The 14093-nt window shown below is 47.6% G+C and overlaps 1 protein-coding gene across 2 annotated transcripts in view; it reads left to right on the top strand.

The window, feature by feature from the left end:
- The window catches only part of SLC18A2 (solute carrier family 18 member A2), a 36540-nt gene that overhangs the window by 19041 nt on the left and 3406 nt on the right, over nt 1-14093 (top strand). For both annotated transcript variants that reach the window (XM_082424790.1, XM_082424789.1), the window contains exons 11-15: nt 4962-5040; nt 5210-5261; nt 6310-6373; nt 8438-8557; nt 8698-8831. In XM_082424790.1, coding sequence (XP_082280916.1) covers nt 4962-5040; nt 5210-5261; nt 6310-6373; nt 8438-8557; nt 8698-8831 — 449 coding nt within the window. The remainder of the gene's footprint in view (nt 1-4961; nt 5041-5209; nt 5262-6309; nt 6374-8437; nt 8558-8697; nt 8832-14093) is intronic.

The following is a 14093-nucleotide window of genomic DNA, read 5'->3' as shown; positions in this document are numbered from 1 at the left end:
AACTTGCATTCCCTTTGCGGAGGCGTCCTGGCAGATGCTGCCTCCTGGTTTGGGCTGGTCCCTGATCTTCCGGCCTCACTCCAATTGGCCTGGCCTGGGCACTAGTCCTTTTGGGTTCTGCATTGAATTTCTGTGTTCGTTCATTAAAAAACCCCCAAAAATCCTTCATTAAAAAGCCCCAAATGGTTGGAGGTCGGGCCAGATGTGGAAGGACTGCTAAAGGGTGTGAGGTTTCTTTCTGGGGTGATGAAAGCGTTCTGGAGTTAAATCGTGGTGATGGTTGCACAGCCCTTTGAATATACTAAAAACCAGTGAACCGTGTACTTTAAAATGGTGAATTGTATGGTTTGTGGATTATGCCGCAAAACCAAACCAAACCGGGCCCCCAACAACGAATCATTCAGTGAAGGAGGAAAGATTCTGGGAGGTAAACTAAGGCTAGTTCTTAGCAGGAATTTCGCTCTGGACTTCCTGGCCATGGAGAGAGCAGAGGAAACCCAAAGGCTCTCAAAGGTTCTAAGGAGAGCTCACCACTTTGCAGGAGGGGTGGACGTTTTCTGTCCTCGAGTTAGCGAATAGCAGCTTTGCAAAAGAAGAGGAGACATTCTTGGTGTCTCGGTGCTGGTACCGGCGGATGACACCCTGGGAGCTGTTTGTCTCGGGCTCTTTCCCGCTGTGCCTGTGCTGATCAGCGCCTTCAGGTCTCTTCAGGAGGCTCCCTGTGTCGGCGGCGCGTGGCTGTGAGTGGAGCTCCCATGTTGGCTTTGCACGTGCTCCTGGGCAGAGATGCTTTCCTGGTGTTTCTGTTTTCTCCACTTAACTGACTTATCACCCTAATTGAACGCGTCCTGGCCATGTGCAGGGCTCTTCAGCTGCTTTGCCCTATTCTTCTCCAGACACAGCCCGAGGCTTTCTGTAGAAAGTCTTTCACGTCAGTCAGGGACCCAGGCCATCCGGGTTAGATAGCAGGCCGCAGGCTGCCTAGATTTCATCAGGAGGTCCTCTTGTGGGGCTTATCACCCCGGCCAGATGTTCCCCCGACCCTGTACCTTTCCACCAGTGAGATGGCTCCTTCCTTGTCTCAGAGCTAGACTTGGGTTTCCTCAAGAGAATCAGATTTCTGTTCCCGTTTGCAGTGTCATCTCCAGTGAGGGGAAGCTCTCCTCTTAGGTGGGCCTCGCCAGCTCGCGGCCCCCTCTCCCGAGCCCCTCAGGCCCCTCCGAGCCTGGTTGAGAAGGCCGCTGGGTGGGCCTGTCCCCGAGGCGAGGACCCAGCTCTAGGAGGTGGCACAGGACTTCCCCGGAGGCCCGGGCAGCTCAGCCCCTCCCTGTGTGAGCTCTCTCCAGCCCAGTGTGGAAATGGAAGCCGTTCTACCTTTTGCTTCTCTGATGTTTCTGGAGAAAGACTGTAAGATTTGAAGTCAAAGCAAAACAATCTTATGAGCTGTGTAGGGGACGCATGATTGTTCTTGTTGAACGCAGTGTTTTGGGCCATCATTTTGGGGGAGGTAAAGATGCAGCCCATCCCTACTCCAGGGGGCTCCCTTGCAAGCCCATCCCTCAAAAATCTTGTGCTGCCACTTGGGCGTGGCCCTGGGTTTGGGTTGATGGAGAGAGAATCATCATGGCATCTCTTTACCTCAATCCTGGGTCAGATGACCTCTCCCTGACACCCTGAGGCTTAGGGAATCAAAAAGTTGATGTTCATGGTGAGGGCTATGACGCCAAAAGGGAAGCACAGGCTCTGAGGAGCAGGCCCCAGACAAGGGTGGAAACAGACTTTTTCTTCTGGTTCTTTAACGAGGTGTGGTGGTGCAGTGTGGGATGGAGGGAAGGACAGTGGCCTGCTGGTGGGGGACCATACTGCTCCCAGCCAGCTGTGACCCCAGGCATGTCCTGTGCCAGCCTAGCTGGGTGGCAAAGACAAGATGATGGCCAGCCTCCTGTGGTTCTGGGATGTGATGACTTCAACCTTCCGAGCCTCCCTCTGGAGAGTCCACATGGGACCCCTGCCCCATTCTGGTTCCTAGCTGAGTCCTTGGGGATGACAGGGATGGGTCACTGGAGCTCGGAAGAAGCCCAAGGCCTTATTCTCATGGTCACTTTGGGGCTGCGTGTCCAGGATCAGCTCTCTGTGGACTTTGTGATGGTCCAGGCCTCTCCCTTGAGTGCAGGTCAAGCCTGTGGTCAAAGCCAGACTTTCCATAAAGGCACTAGGGGCAGGTGGTGGTCCCTCTTGGTTAAACTTTCTTGTATGAGCAGAGGCGAGGGAGCAGGCACCGGCACCCCAGGGGAAGAGAAGGGGCTTGCGCGTGGCCCAGCCCCAGTCAACACTTCTCATGCGGCTGGGGAAAGGCCTAGAGAGAAGTCTTGCTGTGTTTGCCGGTGATACAAATTTGGGAGGGATAAAGATGTCCAATTAGTCGCAGATTCAAACAAATCTCCACAGGCACAAATGAAGGCCTGAGAGGAACCTGGGGGGATCCGCTGGTGAGAGTGTGAAGCCCTGCCCAAGGCTGGAAAGCACCCCAGGAAGGCGAGGTCGGGGGCCTGGAGGAAGCGCAGGTCTGTGCGCGGCAAGCCGGGTGAGCGCATGCGCCGCTGGGGCTCCAGAGACTCGTCTCTGTGCGGCTGCCCCAGAGGGGCGTGGCCGAGGGGCGTGGCCGAGGGGTCAGACCTCGGGAGAGGCTCGTAGCATTCCTTCAGCTCTTCTATTTTTCCTCAGATGCTAGTGGTCCTGTGCTGTGTGTCCGTCGTGGGCTGGGGCAGTTCTGGGAACCAGGTTTCGAGGTCGAGAATGTGAACGTGTACAGAGGGGCCGCAGTAGGCGCCCTGCCTCTGGGGAACAACCCAGAGCCTGAGGCCGTGTTTCGTCCCGAAAGCCGAGCGGCGGGAGGGTTGCCTCTCACTCTCCCCACGCGCTGGCGGCGGGGCTGGGGGAGGGGGTTGAAGCCAGCTTCTCTTGGCTCTGGAGTGTGAACCGGGGCCGGCGGGTGGAGGTGGTGGGAGGCTTGGGGCTTGGTGTTAGGATGCGGCCCTGTAGGAGGAGGCGCCCCTGAAGCGCCGTCTGGAGGAGCAGTGGGCTCCCGGCCCCAGGTTTCCCAGCAGAGATGGATGGCCCCCTCCTGGGACCCCGTTCCTCCCCGAGGCACACTGAGGTTTCTTTGAGTTCCGAGAGGCAGGTTCTGTGGATTGTGTGCGGGGGTGGAGGTCCTGGCGAGGCAGACGATGCTGAGGCTGTGTCAGAACAGGAAAAGGGAATTTGGAACCTGGGGTCCGAAGAGTGCATGGCCCCGTCCGCAGCTTGGAAGTCAAGAAAGGAGGACTCTGGGCTCCCGACCACACCCTGTCTGTTACCCCATGGAGTAAGCCCGTGCTGGACCAGCGGGGGTGCCTTCAAGGGACGGCCTTGAGTACTTCCAGCTGTGTGAAGTGAACGTCCTCACGCAGGGTCTTTCCTCTAAATGGTCAGCGTGTTCTGGGCGCCTCCCGTGTGCCACCGTGGAGTTGGGCTGCGGGGAGACAGATGAAGTGGTCCCTGCCCGCAGGCGCTTACTGCAGTTTGGGGAAGGTCAGCAGGCTGGGGTGAGGGGTGAGTGAGGTGGGGTTTGTATGGAGTGACAGGGCACAGGGATCAGGCTGGGAGGGCTGGTGCCACAGCCCTTATTGCGCACGTTGCCGTGTGATCTTCAGAGCCTCCCTGTGAGGTGTGTGCAGTAGGAGCTGTCACCGTCTCTTGGACTCTAAGAGGTTCAAGTGACCCACTTAATTAAGCCTTGGGTGGTAAGTTTCCAGCTGAAATGAACACCTTGTTTCATGCCTCCTAATCCCATGCTTTGGGCTTGAGAATGGTGAAGTGGGTGTTTGCTGTCTGAGAGTACAGTTGACCCTTGAACAACTCGGGGGTTAGAGGTGCAGACCCTCTGCACAGATGAAAACCCTCTGTAACTTATAGTCGGCCCTCCGTGTCTGTGGTTCCTCTGTAGCTGCTGTTCACGTCTGTGGATTCAACCAACCATGGGGCATGTAATACTGTAGTGTTTACTATTGAAAAAAATCTGTGTACAAATGAACCTGTGCAGTTCAAACTCATGTTGTTCAAGGGTCAACTGTATCTGCTGTCCATGGAAAATAACATATGCTGGCTTCCGAGTCACATGTGTGAGCTCAGCACCCCACTCGCTTCAGAAAGATGTAGCTTGTCTGGGGCTTCCCCTGAGCTGGTCTGCATCCCTGCTTTGAAGCTTGGGCTTCAGAGATGGTTTCCATGCTTCACTCTGGGAGTCAGGAGTCACCAGCAAGCCATTCTGGCCACAAAAAATGACCACGGAGACATTTACTTATTTATTTTTCTGGCATGGAAAGATGTTCATGAAGGTTATTGAGAAAAGCAGGATGTAGAACCATAGGTATAATCCCATATTTTTTTGAAAAAACCCCCCTAAATCCTGTGTACACACATTTATTTATGTATGTAAAACTTACCAGGGAAAACTGTGGTGATTATATGAGTGAAGGGGTGTGGGATAATTTTAATGTTTTTTTGCCCTCATCTTAATGTTCCTCGATTTTGTCAATGCGCATGTCTTTCTCCTGTCGTACAAATCATGAAGGGGAGCGTGGGGAACAGAAGCAGATGCCCATTGCTCACTGCCCATGCCGGGAGCTGTCGGTGTCGTCTCCGGGTAAAGCTCGCCACCAGGCAGAGGTGGAGGCGAGATGAAGCTGATGATAGAGGGAGGAACCTCATTTCTGGAGCGTCTCGGCAGCTTTGGGCGGCCGGATAAGCGGCGTGGGGCCCAGACGGGCTCTGGCAGCCGCCGGATATTAGCTGCTTGGGTGCAGGCCCCAGGGCTTCACTTCATCAGCTCTAATCACCAGCGTGGTGTCTCACAATGATTAGTTTTTCTCACATGTGACTGATATCAGTACCGATAAGGTGTCCTTTTCATACATTTGCAGGCGTTGCTTTCTTACCAGCTAGTATTTCTTATCTCCTTGGAACCAATATTTTTGGGATCCTTGCGCACAAGATGGGGAGGTAAGATGAAATGAGACAACACTCACTCTGTTATAATAATGTAGTTCTTTAAAAAAAAAATTCCAAGTGTTTCTGCCTTCACGATTACAACTTACTCTTTTGATTTCCATTGAAAACTTGGATGGGGGCGGAAATCATGTATTGATGGTGCTTTTTTGTTTTTTGACAGGTGGCTTTGTGCTCTTCTAGGAATGATAATTGTCGGAATCAGCATTTTATGTGTGAGTGAAAGATGACATTTGGCAAGTGGAAATAATCTGTGAATGAAACTTTTGCTTTGGGCAAAAATCACCAAGAAATATTTTATAGCAGTTTGAAGTTTGTTGACACTGAGTTTTATTACATCTTCCATTTTCTTCTCATCATTTTTTATCATCTTAAAAATTTTGGACAAGACTCTCCAAAGGGTTTATTTTCACTTCATGTTGGTTAGAAATTATTTAGAATGTTTTATTACATAGTTTTTATTTCACTTTGTAGCCCGCTCCCCAACATCTTAAACATTGGCGTGTCTTAAACACTTTAGGGCAGCTAGCCAGAAACGATAGCAAGATGTTTTTCTAGAATAAAACATCTTCTACTAAAGGCCAATATCTATCCCAAATGAGACCTTATGGTTCTTTTCAAAAATGGTGTATGGACGAGGCTGAACTTTCACATATGGCAGTGAACTAGCTTTTCGTGGTGGTCACAAAACCCATTTCAACTCCGACTATTAAAGATTTGGAGGGTCTGCTTCTGCCCAAACCTCATCCTGCTTCTCCTCCTACTTCCTCCAGGAGGGAACACGCATAACAGGCCAAAGAAAGCATATCTTTAAGACTTTCCAAGATGATTTAGAGTTGGATAGCATGTTATTTTATTTATTTAATTTTAATAAATTTATTTATTTTATTTTATTTATTTTTGGCTGTGTTGGGTCTTCGTTGCTGCGCACGGGCTTTCTCTAGTTGTGGCGAGTGGGAACTACTCTTCATTGCGGTGCTCGGGCATCTCATTGCGGTGGCTTCTCTTGTGACGGAGCACGGGCTCTAGGCGCGTGGGCTTCAGTAGTTGCGGCATGCGGGCTCAGTAGTTGTGTCTTGCAGGCTCTAGAGCGCAGGGTCAGTAGTTGTGGTGCACGGGCTTAGTTGTTTTGTGGCATGTGGGATGTTCCCGGACCAGGACTCGAACCCCTGTCTCCTGCATTGGCAGGCAGATACTTAACCACTGTGCTGCCAGGGAAGCCCCAGCATGTTATTTTAGCATAACATTTATTTCCTCTTACAGATTCCTCTTGCAAAAAACATTTATGGACTCATAGCTCCCAACTTTGGAGTTGGTTTTGCAATTGGTAAGTCACACGAGTCTTTTACCTAAATTTAAAAATTTGTTTTCCCATTACTAAGACAGAGTTCTTCTTACTTGGGCAGACTATAGCTACTCAATCTAAAATATCTAGAACTTTGACAGGAGGCTGTGGGCAGCTTAGCTCATGTACAGCTTGTAGATCGTCCATAGAAAGGTACCGGCTTCCATGTACTAGTCATTTATTTCCTGAAAACTGGTCTTATAAAAAGCCTGCTATTTACAGAAGCAAAGCGACACTCCACTGCTGAGCTTGGGCAAACAGGAGAACTGCTTCCTCAGAATCCATTTGTTTGGGCTCATATCTGTGCACAGACCTTCTCATATGAGGCTGGGGGACAAAGAGACTTCACATGTATGTTTTGTATAAGGTTTGGTACAGAAAAGGTAGACTGATGTATTGAGGACCAGCTGTACTGCAGGAATTTTCACAGGCAAAGAGGTTGAGTCTTTGCAGTAATGTGAGGAACAGTAAGTAATATGTTAGGGAAAAACCTTGTTAATATTTTGGATAAATAACATATGCTTGTTTCTCATTTATAATATACACATTGATCATGATAAAAAGAAAGGTAAATCTGTCACAGAGTAAAGGCAGGAGTTGACTCTTTGGTACAGTAGAAAGGGTGGAGCCTTTGTGGACCCCTTAGACCAGGTTAGGTTCTCCTAGCTTGTATGTATACGTATACATAACCTCTCACAGTGCCTTTATAGCCTCAATCACAGTCGTAATTTTTAATTAATTAATTAATTAATTAATTAATTTATTTATTATAAATTTAATTATTTATTTATTATTTTTGGCTGTGTTGCATCTTCGTTTCTGTGCGAGGGCTTTCTCCAGTTGCGGTGAGGGGGGGCCACTCTTCGTCGCGGTGTGCGGGCCTCTCTTGTTGCAGAGCACAGGCTCCAGACGCGCAGGCTCAGTAATTGTGGCTCACGGGCCCAGTTGCTCTGCGGTATGTGGGATCTTCCCAGACCAGGGCTCGAACCCGTGTCCCCTGCATTGGCAGGCAGATTCTGAACCACTGTGCCACCAGGGAAGCCCCACAGTCGTAATTTATTTTCCAACTCTTTGTTCGTTTTGTTCTCCCGTGTCCCAGCAACTTGCACATGTTAGGTGATCAGCAAATACTAGTTGAATGAAAGAAGTGTCCCTTACCCTCCTGCCCCTGGTGGGTGTTCGGGTACGGGGTCTATTGTTTGACCGCCCTGCTGGGCGTGTTCACAGCCATCACCTCATTCAGCCAGTCATTGTCATCTCCCTTTTATCCATGGGGAGACTGATGTTCAGAGAGAGAAGGCATGACAGCGCTCACCCAGCCAGGGATTTGGACCCAGAACTCTGAATATATGTGTTTTTTCTTTATGCTTCCTGTCCCCGACTATTCAAGAGACCAGAGATTCTAATACAGGTCTTGGAGGTGGTGGTGGCGGTTTTGGTTTTTTAGCCAAGTAAATGAGCAAAACTCTTTCGATTTTAATTTCCTGAGTAGGGCAGGATGATCCCTCAGACTCCTTCCTGTTCTGGTTCCTTCTGATTCTCCCTAATACTTTCCAACTTTAACTCTCATAATCTAAGTGTGAGGCCACAGTGTGGATGGGGAGGGAGCTGGGGGAGGGAGCTGAGTGAGGCATGTAGGTTTGCCCACTCTTTGAGGGCAAAGGACGAGTGGACCAGAAAAGAGTGAATCAGGAAAACACCCACAGGAAGCAGGCTTGGGGTCCACACAACCAGTAACCAGCATCCCTCTGGATCTGAAGAACGGCAGGTGAGTCACCAGAGGACTGGGTGCTGTCCACCAGACAGTGGAGGACAAGGTGAGGCAAGGTGGAGAACAGCAAATGGTGGTCTGGGTTCCAGTCTCAGCCTCAAGCACCTTCAATCTGTCTTCAGCCAAAGGTATGTTGTAGGGAGTTTGCCTCAAGACTTGCAGGTAGCAGTGAGAAATCTTGGCAGGGTCGTGAGTTTAGGACACAGTCCCTGACATTCAGTTCATTATTGGTTTCCATCAGTTTTCTATAGACTGTGTTCCCTGATTGTCCACAGGCATGGTGGATTCGTCAATGATGCCCATCATGGGCTACCTGGTTGACCTGCGGCACGTGTCCGTCTATGGGAGTGTGTATGCCATTGCCGATGTAGCATTTTGTATGGGATATGCTATAGGTAAGGACATTGGCTTTCAAAACAACCTTCTTTCTCAGTGCATGATTGATAATGCCTACTGAAAATTATTTAAACCTTTGCATCTTTCTGCCTACAAGACATTTAGAGAGAGCTTTATCTAATTCTCTGTTTCCTGAAAGGTCCTTCCGCTGGTGGGGCTATCGCAAAGGCAATTGGATTTCCATGGCTCATGACAATTATTGGAATAATTGATATTCTTTTTGCTCCTCTCTGCTTTTTTCTCCGAAGTCCACCTGCCAAAGAAGAAAAAATGGTAAGCAAATTTTAGGATGCAATGAAGCATTTCTTGATAATTTTATCATCTCCTGGATAGTGTCTTATGGCTTAGTTCTAAAATATATTTCTGCTCCTTTTGAACAGAACTCCCCAAATGTAAATGGTAAGAGTTCCTTTTTAGTTTATACCACATAGGGCAGCTACTTGTTTTACTGTATCAAGCATTATGTTTATATATTTGAAGAATGAAACTATTTTTGTACATAGATTAGCAGTCAATATAGCTCTTTTCATCAACCAAATATAAACAGGGATTGTTCAATTTAATTTTCTAAGGTTCTTGAAAATCTTGAAGATAACTTTTTTGCCTCTTGTGCTTACTTCTAAGATCAGCCAGTTTTGGTCCTGTTTGCTTTTCTCCTAACCCTTACAGCTTTCAGTAATAGTGTCTTAGTCCTTACTGCATAAGATTCTGGAGATGGTTTTAATGTAGGTAACAGATGCTTATGGAAAAATATTGTTTATGCACCTTTGGGCACATGTTAGCACGTATGTATAACGTTTAAGTTCATAATTTCATGACCAGAATCATAGCTATAGGCAAGATGTAGTATTGAGTGTTAAGTGTTCCTCTTCTGAATAAATTCATACTTATTGATTCTAATTTGAATTTTGAAATGCATTGGTCATTTTACCCTTTCTGATAAGCATTCATACCTGGTTTGGTGCTGCTGCTGATTTTTTTTAAACATCAAATGGTGATAGACACTCGTCTAGTTGAAAGATGAGGGCCTTAGGTTAAAGATGAATGAGAGAAACAAGGCTGGGGGAGATGGTATTTGGCGTTTAGGAATGGGTGTGAGGTTCCCTTGTTGCTGTTCTCTAGGGAGTATGTCAGAAGTTCTGTCTGATGTTTGACCTGAAATGGGTTTTAAGGCTTTGGCATTTCTTGACTGCCCTTTTATATGATTATCCCTAAAGAGTGGATTTAAAGAGAGACACAGACCCTGAAGTTAGGTTGTGTGCAGTCTTTGTTTTGGGCACTTTTTGTATTTATTAATATGTGCAGTATATTTAAAACATATGTCCAGCACTGAGCACTGGTCTTGTGCCCTTTACTCTATAGGATTGAAGTAGGTGATTTTGAATTACTCACAAGCCATTTGACTCTTCCTCTTTGCCTATGCTTGCCAGCTCCGAACAGCCACAGCCATAGCACTATGTCATATCTCTCTCGGGGCACTTCCTATTTTCCAGCCTGGTTGTCTAAGTTGCCTGTCTACCTTTGTTTGTCCGACCCCAGCACAGTACCTTGGCCCCAATCAGGGTCAGAAAATTCTCTGTGCAACCACAGAAAACAACGCTTGTCCTGTTGCCACCGCATCAATCTGATTAAGGCTGAATGAAGATTACTCCCAACCCTATTTGACCAAAAAAAAAAAAAAAAAAAAAAAATCACCTACAAATGCTCCTGTCATCCAGGAGACTGTTTAAGACTCAGGAGACAGCGCAGGGCCAGCATGGCAGCCCTGGAGCCGAGCTGTCTGTCCCACAGGAAGACGATAGCCTCGACCTCACAGAGTGGTTGTGAGGATTAAATGAAAGAATACTAGTGGAGTGCGACCCTGGAGTCTGCACACAGTAAATGCTCAATAAATTGTCACGCGTTCCCATCTCACCCCACTCTCCTTTCTTGCTCTCACCTAACCCTGACTTACTCTGTCAGCCCAGCAGTACCCCAGTTTCCTCCCTCTCTTCCTCTCTAAGATGAGAGCCTCCTTTTACTCTCAGAGCCCAGGGCTGCCCAGTGGGCTTCCCTCGCCGAACAGCAGACGTTAGTGGCTGTTGTGTTATCCGTTCGTTGGCAGCAGCGTGAGGGCTTATCTGAGGTCTTGGAGGAAGTGGATGAGGTCAGGGGACCGGGGTGGGGGTGAGCTTGTCCTGCCAGCTCCCACTCTGGGGTCCCCATGTGATGGGCGAAAGTCAGGCCTCAGTGCCTCTTCCCACATTTAAACTAAGACTTTAGTTCATTTAAAAAGAAAAGTGCTGAAGGAAGTGGAAGAGACAATTCTGAAAGGCAAAGCAACAAGAATGACAGGCTTCCAGAAGCCACTTCCACTGTAAAATGTCAAAATCCTTAATAAGTGCCTGGCAAGATGAATCATTAAAAACTTGAGAGAATGCGCATCTGCCTGCCCATAATTGATGTCCATAATTGAATGCATCGTGTCAGACGCCATTTGACTGGCATAATGGCAGCACGCGAAGGTGGCAGCCAATAGCTGCCACCTACTCACTGTGCAGGCAGAGCAGGAAGGAACCAGGTGGAAACCAATAGCGCCGGATGATGAGGGGAGCGAGGGCAGGAAGCAGTGAGTGCCGTGGAGGAGGGACGATCGATTACTGCCCACTTGAGAAAATCCAACACAGACAAGTGCTGGCATTCAGGATCAGCAGTTACCAAACGCAGGGGACGTGAGAGCCAGAAGAAGGTATACAAACCTTAGCAAATCATTCTTTCATTAGGAAGCATTCTGATTAAGTGGTGTTTGGACTTCAGCTAGAAATGGAAAATTCGAGTGCTGTTTTATGGACCCTAAGTCATCCAGTCATGAAGCAGTTTGTGAGCACTTGAGTTTTTCTTCCATTTGGTTTATTGGATTTCTGCTTTTTTTTCTTTTTTTAAATAATCAGTGTTATCAATACAGGCAGAGAAAAAAGCCTGTTACTCCAGTTCCTCTGCAAGTATAAGAAACACCAACTCTGTCATTTAGGAAACTGTGTTCCAGTTATAAGACAATTGCTTACAGCCTCTAACTGTCAGAATACCCAGTGAGGAGGAAAGCTGTGTTCTGGAATGGAGTTTTATTTTTTCAGGTTGAATTATTTTTAAAGATAGGGCACATTTCTTAGGTCTTACTCTTGAAGTTTCTAATTGTTGCCCAGACAGGAAAGTAGGTGGTTTGAGGACTGCAGCTTTCTTTCACTGGGTGACCCTGATGCAAAACCATCACTTTTTTTTTTTTTTTTTTTTTTTAAAGATGTGGTAAATAAATCTTTTCTAGCACATAGGCCTGGTATCTTTCAAAGTCTTGAAGCCTGGAACTCTTACATTTTAATGCTTTTACTTTTTCACTGTCCCAGCTTTGTATTTGTGTTATTTTTACACTTCACTTGGTCCAGCATGTTTTTACCAGTTTGGAAATCCTGCCTCTCCTGTGTCTGATATGAAACCAGGCATTTGGTAGGACCAGGGCTCAACTCTCAGGAACCAGGCATTGCCCTGAATTCAGATGAAAATGCCCTCCCTTTTTTTTTTTTTTTCTTTACTTTTTCTTCAGTCCAGAGTCAAACACACCTTTTTCCACACAGCAGTGCATGGAGCACTGCTCTGATTACCAGGCTGCTCCCTGGGCCACTCTGCACACGTCCCCTGTGCACTTGACTTACCCACTTGATCTTGTTCATGCCCCTCTTTTCGTGGCACTTTTGGACTATTAGATGCCATCTGGCTTAATCATGTACAACTTAAAAAAAACAACAACTATGGCACAATAAATCTTTCAAAAGAGGTTCAGAAGGCAGTAAGCTAGGTTTTAAAAGCTACAGATCATCTTTTAAGAAAGAAAACTTCTTAACCTGATATAGGTAGTGTCAACAAATGCAGTTTGGTTAATTGATAAATTCTGTTTAAGTCTATATGATGCCAAATAACTGGTCTGATTGAACTTCTTCCCTTGCAATGCAGTTTTTTAATTGAGTCTGTATTACGTACCCAGTGCTAGGTTCCAGAGGTCCTTAAGTCTACATGTACCTACCGTTAGGTATAATGGTGGACAACCAAGGGATAGAAGGCAATTGTGATAAGGTAGAATGATGGCCATCCTTTCCAAGCCTGCCTCGCCACCTGTGGGCCTGGGATCAAGGCCCCTGCCTGGCATTCGGGGCCCTGCAGTCTGGCCCCGGTTGGGCTTTCCCGTGAACGTCTCCCTGTGCCTCATCATCAGATCGGGGGTGGGGGGGGGGGTTGGCGGGGAGGCAGGCTGTTTTACTTAATGTCTCGTTTGGTAAATAACCTCTGCCGCGCTCGTTCCCAACTCCCTCGCTGTGAAAATCCTTTCCATCATTCAAGCTTCAAGTCCACCCCCATCGCTTCCACATTGCTTTCCCTGAGCGCTTAACCCACAGTGAGCGCTCCGCCTGCAAACCCTATGGAACCTGTCACTCGTGTGCAGTGAGGTACCTAAGTTGCTGGTAGAGGACCTTAAGGGCACTGACACACATCTGGTAGGTGCCCAGTAAGCTGTTGTCAGCCATGTGACCCTACTATGCCCTAGAAAATGCCACATAAGTCGGGCGGTGTTTCTTGCAGCACGTTTCTCACCCTCATGTGAGGGTAGGGACGGGGGATTTCATTTTTAACCTGCCCCCTCAAGTGATTCTTGGGCACATTTCTTTGAGGATCACCAATCCAGAGAGGCAAGACATCGAGCTCTTTGGTGGCTAGACCTTTTGTGTTATGAGCACACACCCACGTGGGGAGAATGGTCCTGGTATACAGTGTCTGTTGCCTCAATTACTTATTTTTAGAAATTGAGCTCTGTATGAAGTCCGTGTATCAATTCACTTGGCAAGAAGCATAATGAAAAAAATAGAGTTAAATTTGCAGCTGACAATTTGAGCTGGCAGCCTAACTTAGAGGGTCCTGGAAGTCCTTATCTTAACATGCCACACAGCAGATCATTTTAGCATTTCTTGGGAAATGATAAATGGGTTAAGCACTTGAGTGGAGACATAGCAGCTTATCACATCTGTGGGGCAAGAACTGGGAGGAGTAGCTAACAAGCGCCAAGATAGGTTGCAATAGGCCAACAGAAGATAAATTTTAATCCAGATAAGTGCTGCCATTTAGATTTTCAAACTGCACAGAAAGGCACTGGAGGGAATAGTTTACATGGAGGAAAACTCTGAAAGACGTTCTTTTTTTTTTTTTTTTAAAGGTATAAGTACTTTTTTTTTTTTTTAAAGGAACTCCTTTATTTATTTATTTATTTTTGGCTGTATTGGGTCTTCGTTTCTGTGCGAGGGCTTTCTCTAGTTGCGGCAAGTGGGGACTACTCTTCATCGCGGTGCGTGGGCCTCTCACTATCGCGGCCTCTCTTGTTGCGGAGCACAGGCTCCAGACGCGCAGGCTCAGTAATTGTGGCTCACGGGCCTAGTTGCTCCGCGGCATGTGGGATCTTCCCAGACCAGGGCTCGAACCCGTGTCCCCTGCATTGGCAGGCAGATTCTGAACCAC

The sequence above is a fragment of the Balaenoptera physalus genome, assembly GCF_965194825.1.
Source record: "Balaenoptera physalus genome assembly, chromosome: 14".
NCBI lineage: Eukaryota > Metazoa > Chordata > Mammalia > Artiodactyla > Balaenopteridae > Balaenoptera > Balaenoptera physalus.
Note: the sequence above shows the minus strand (reverse complement) of the source record. Positions and strands in the feature narration are given on the sequence as shown.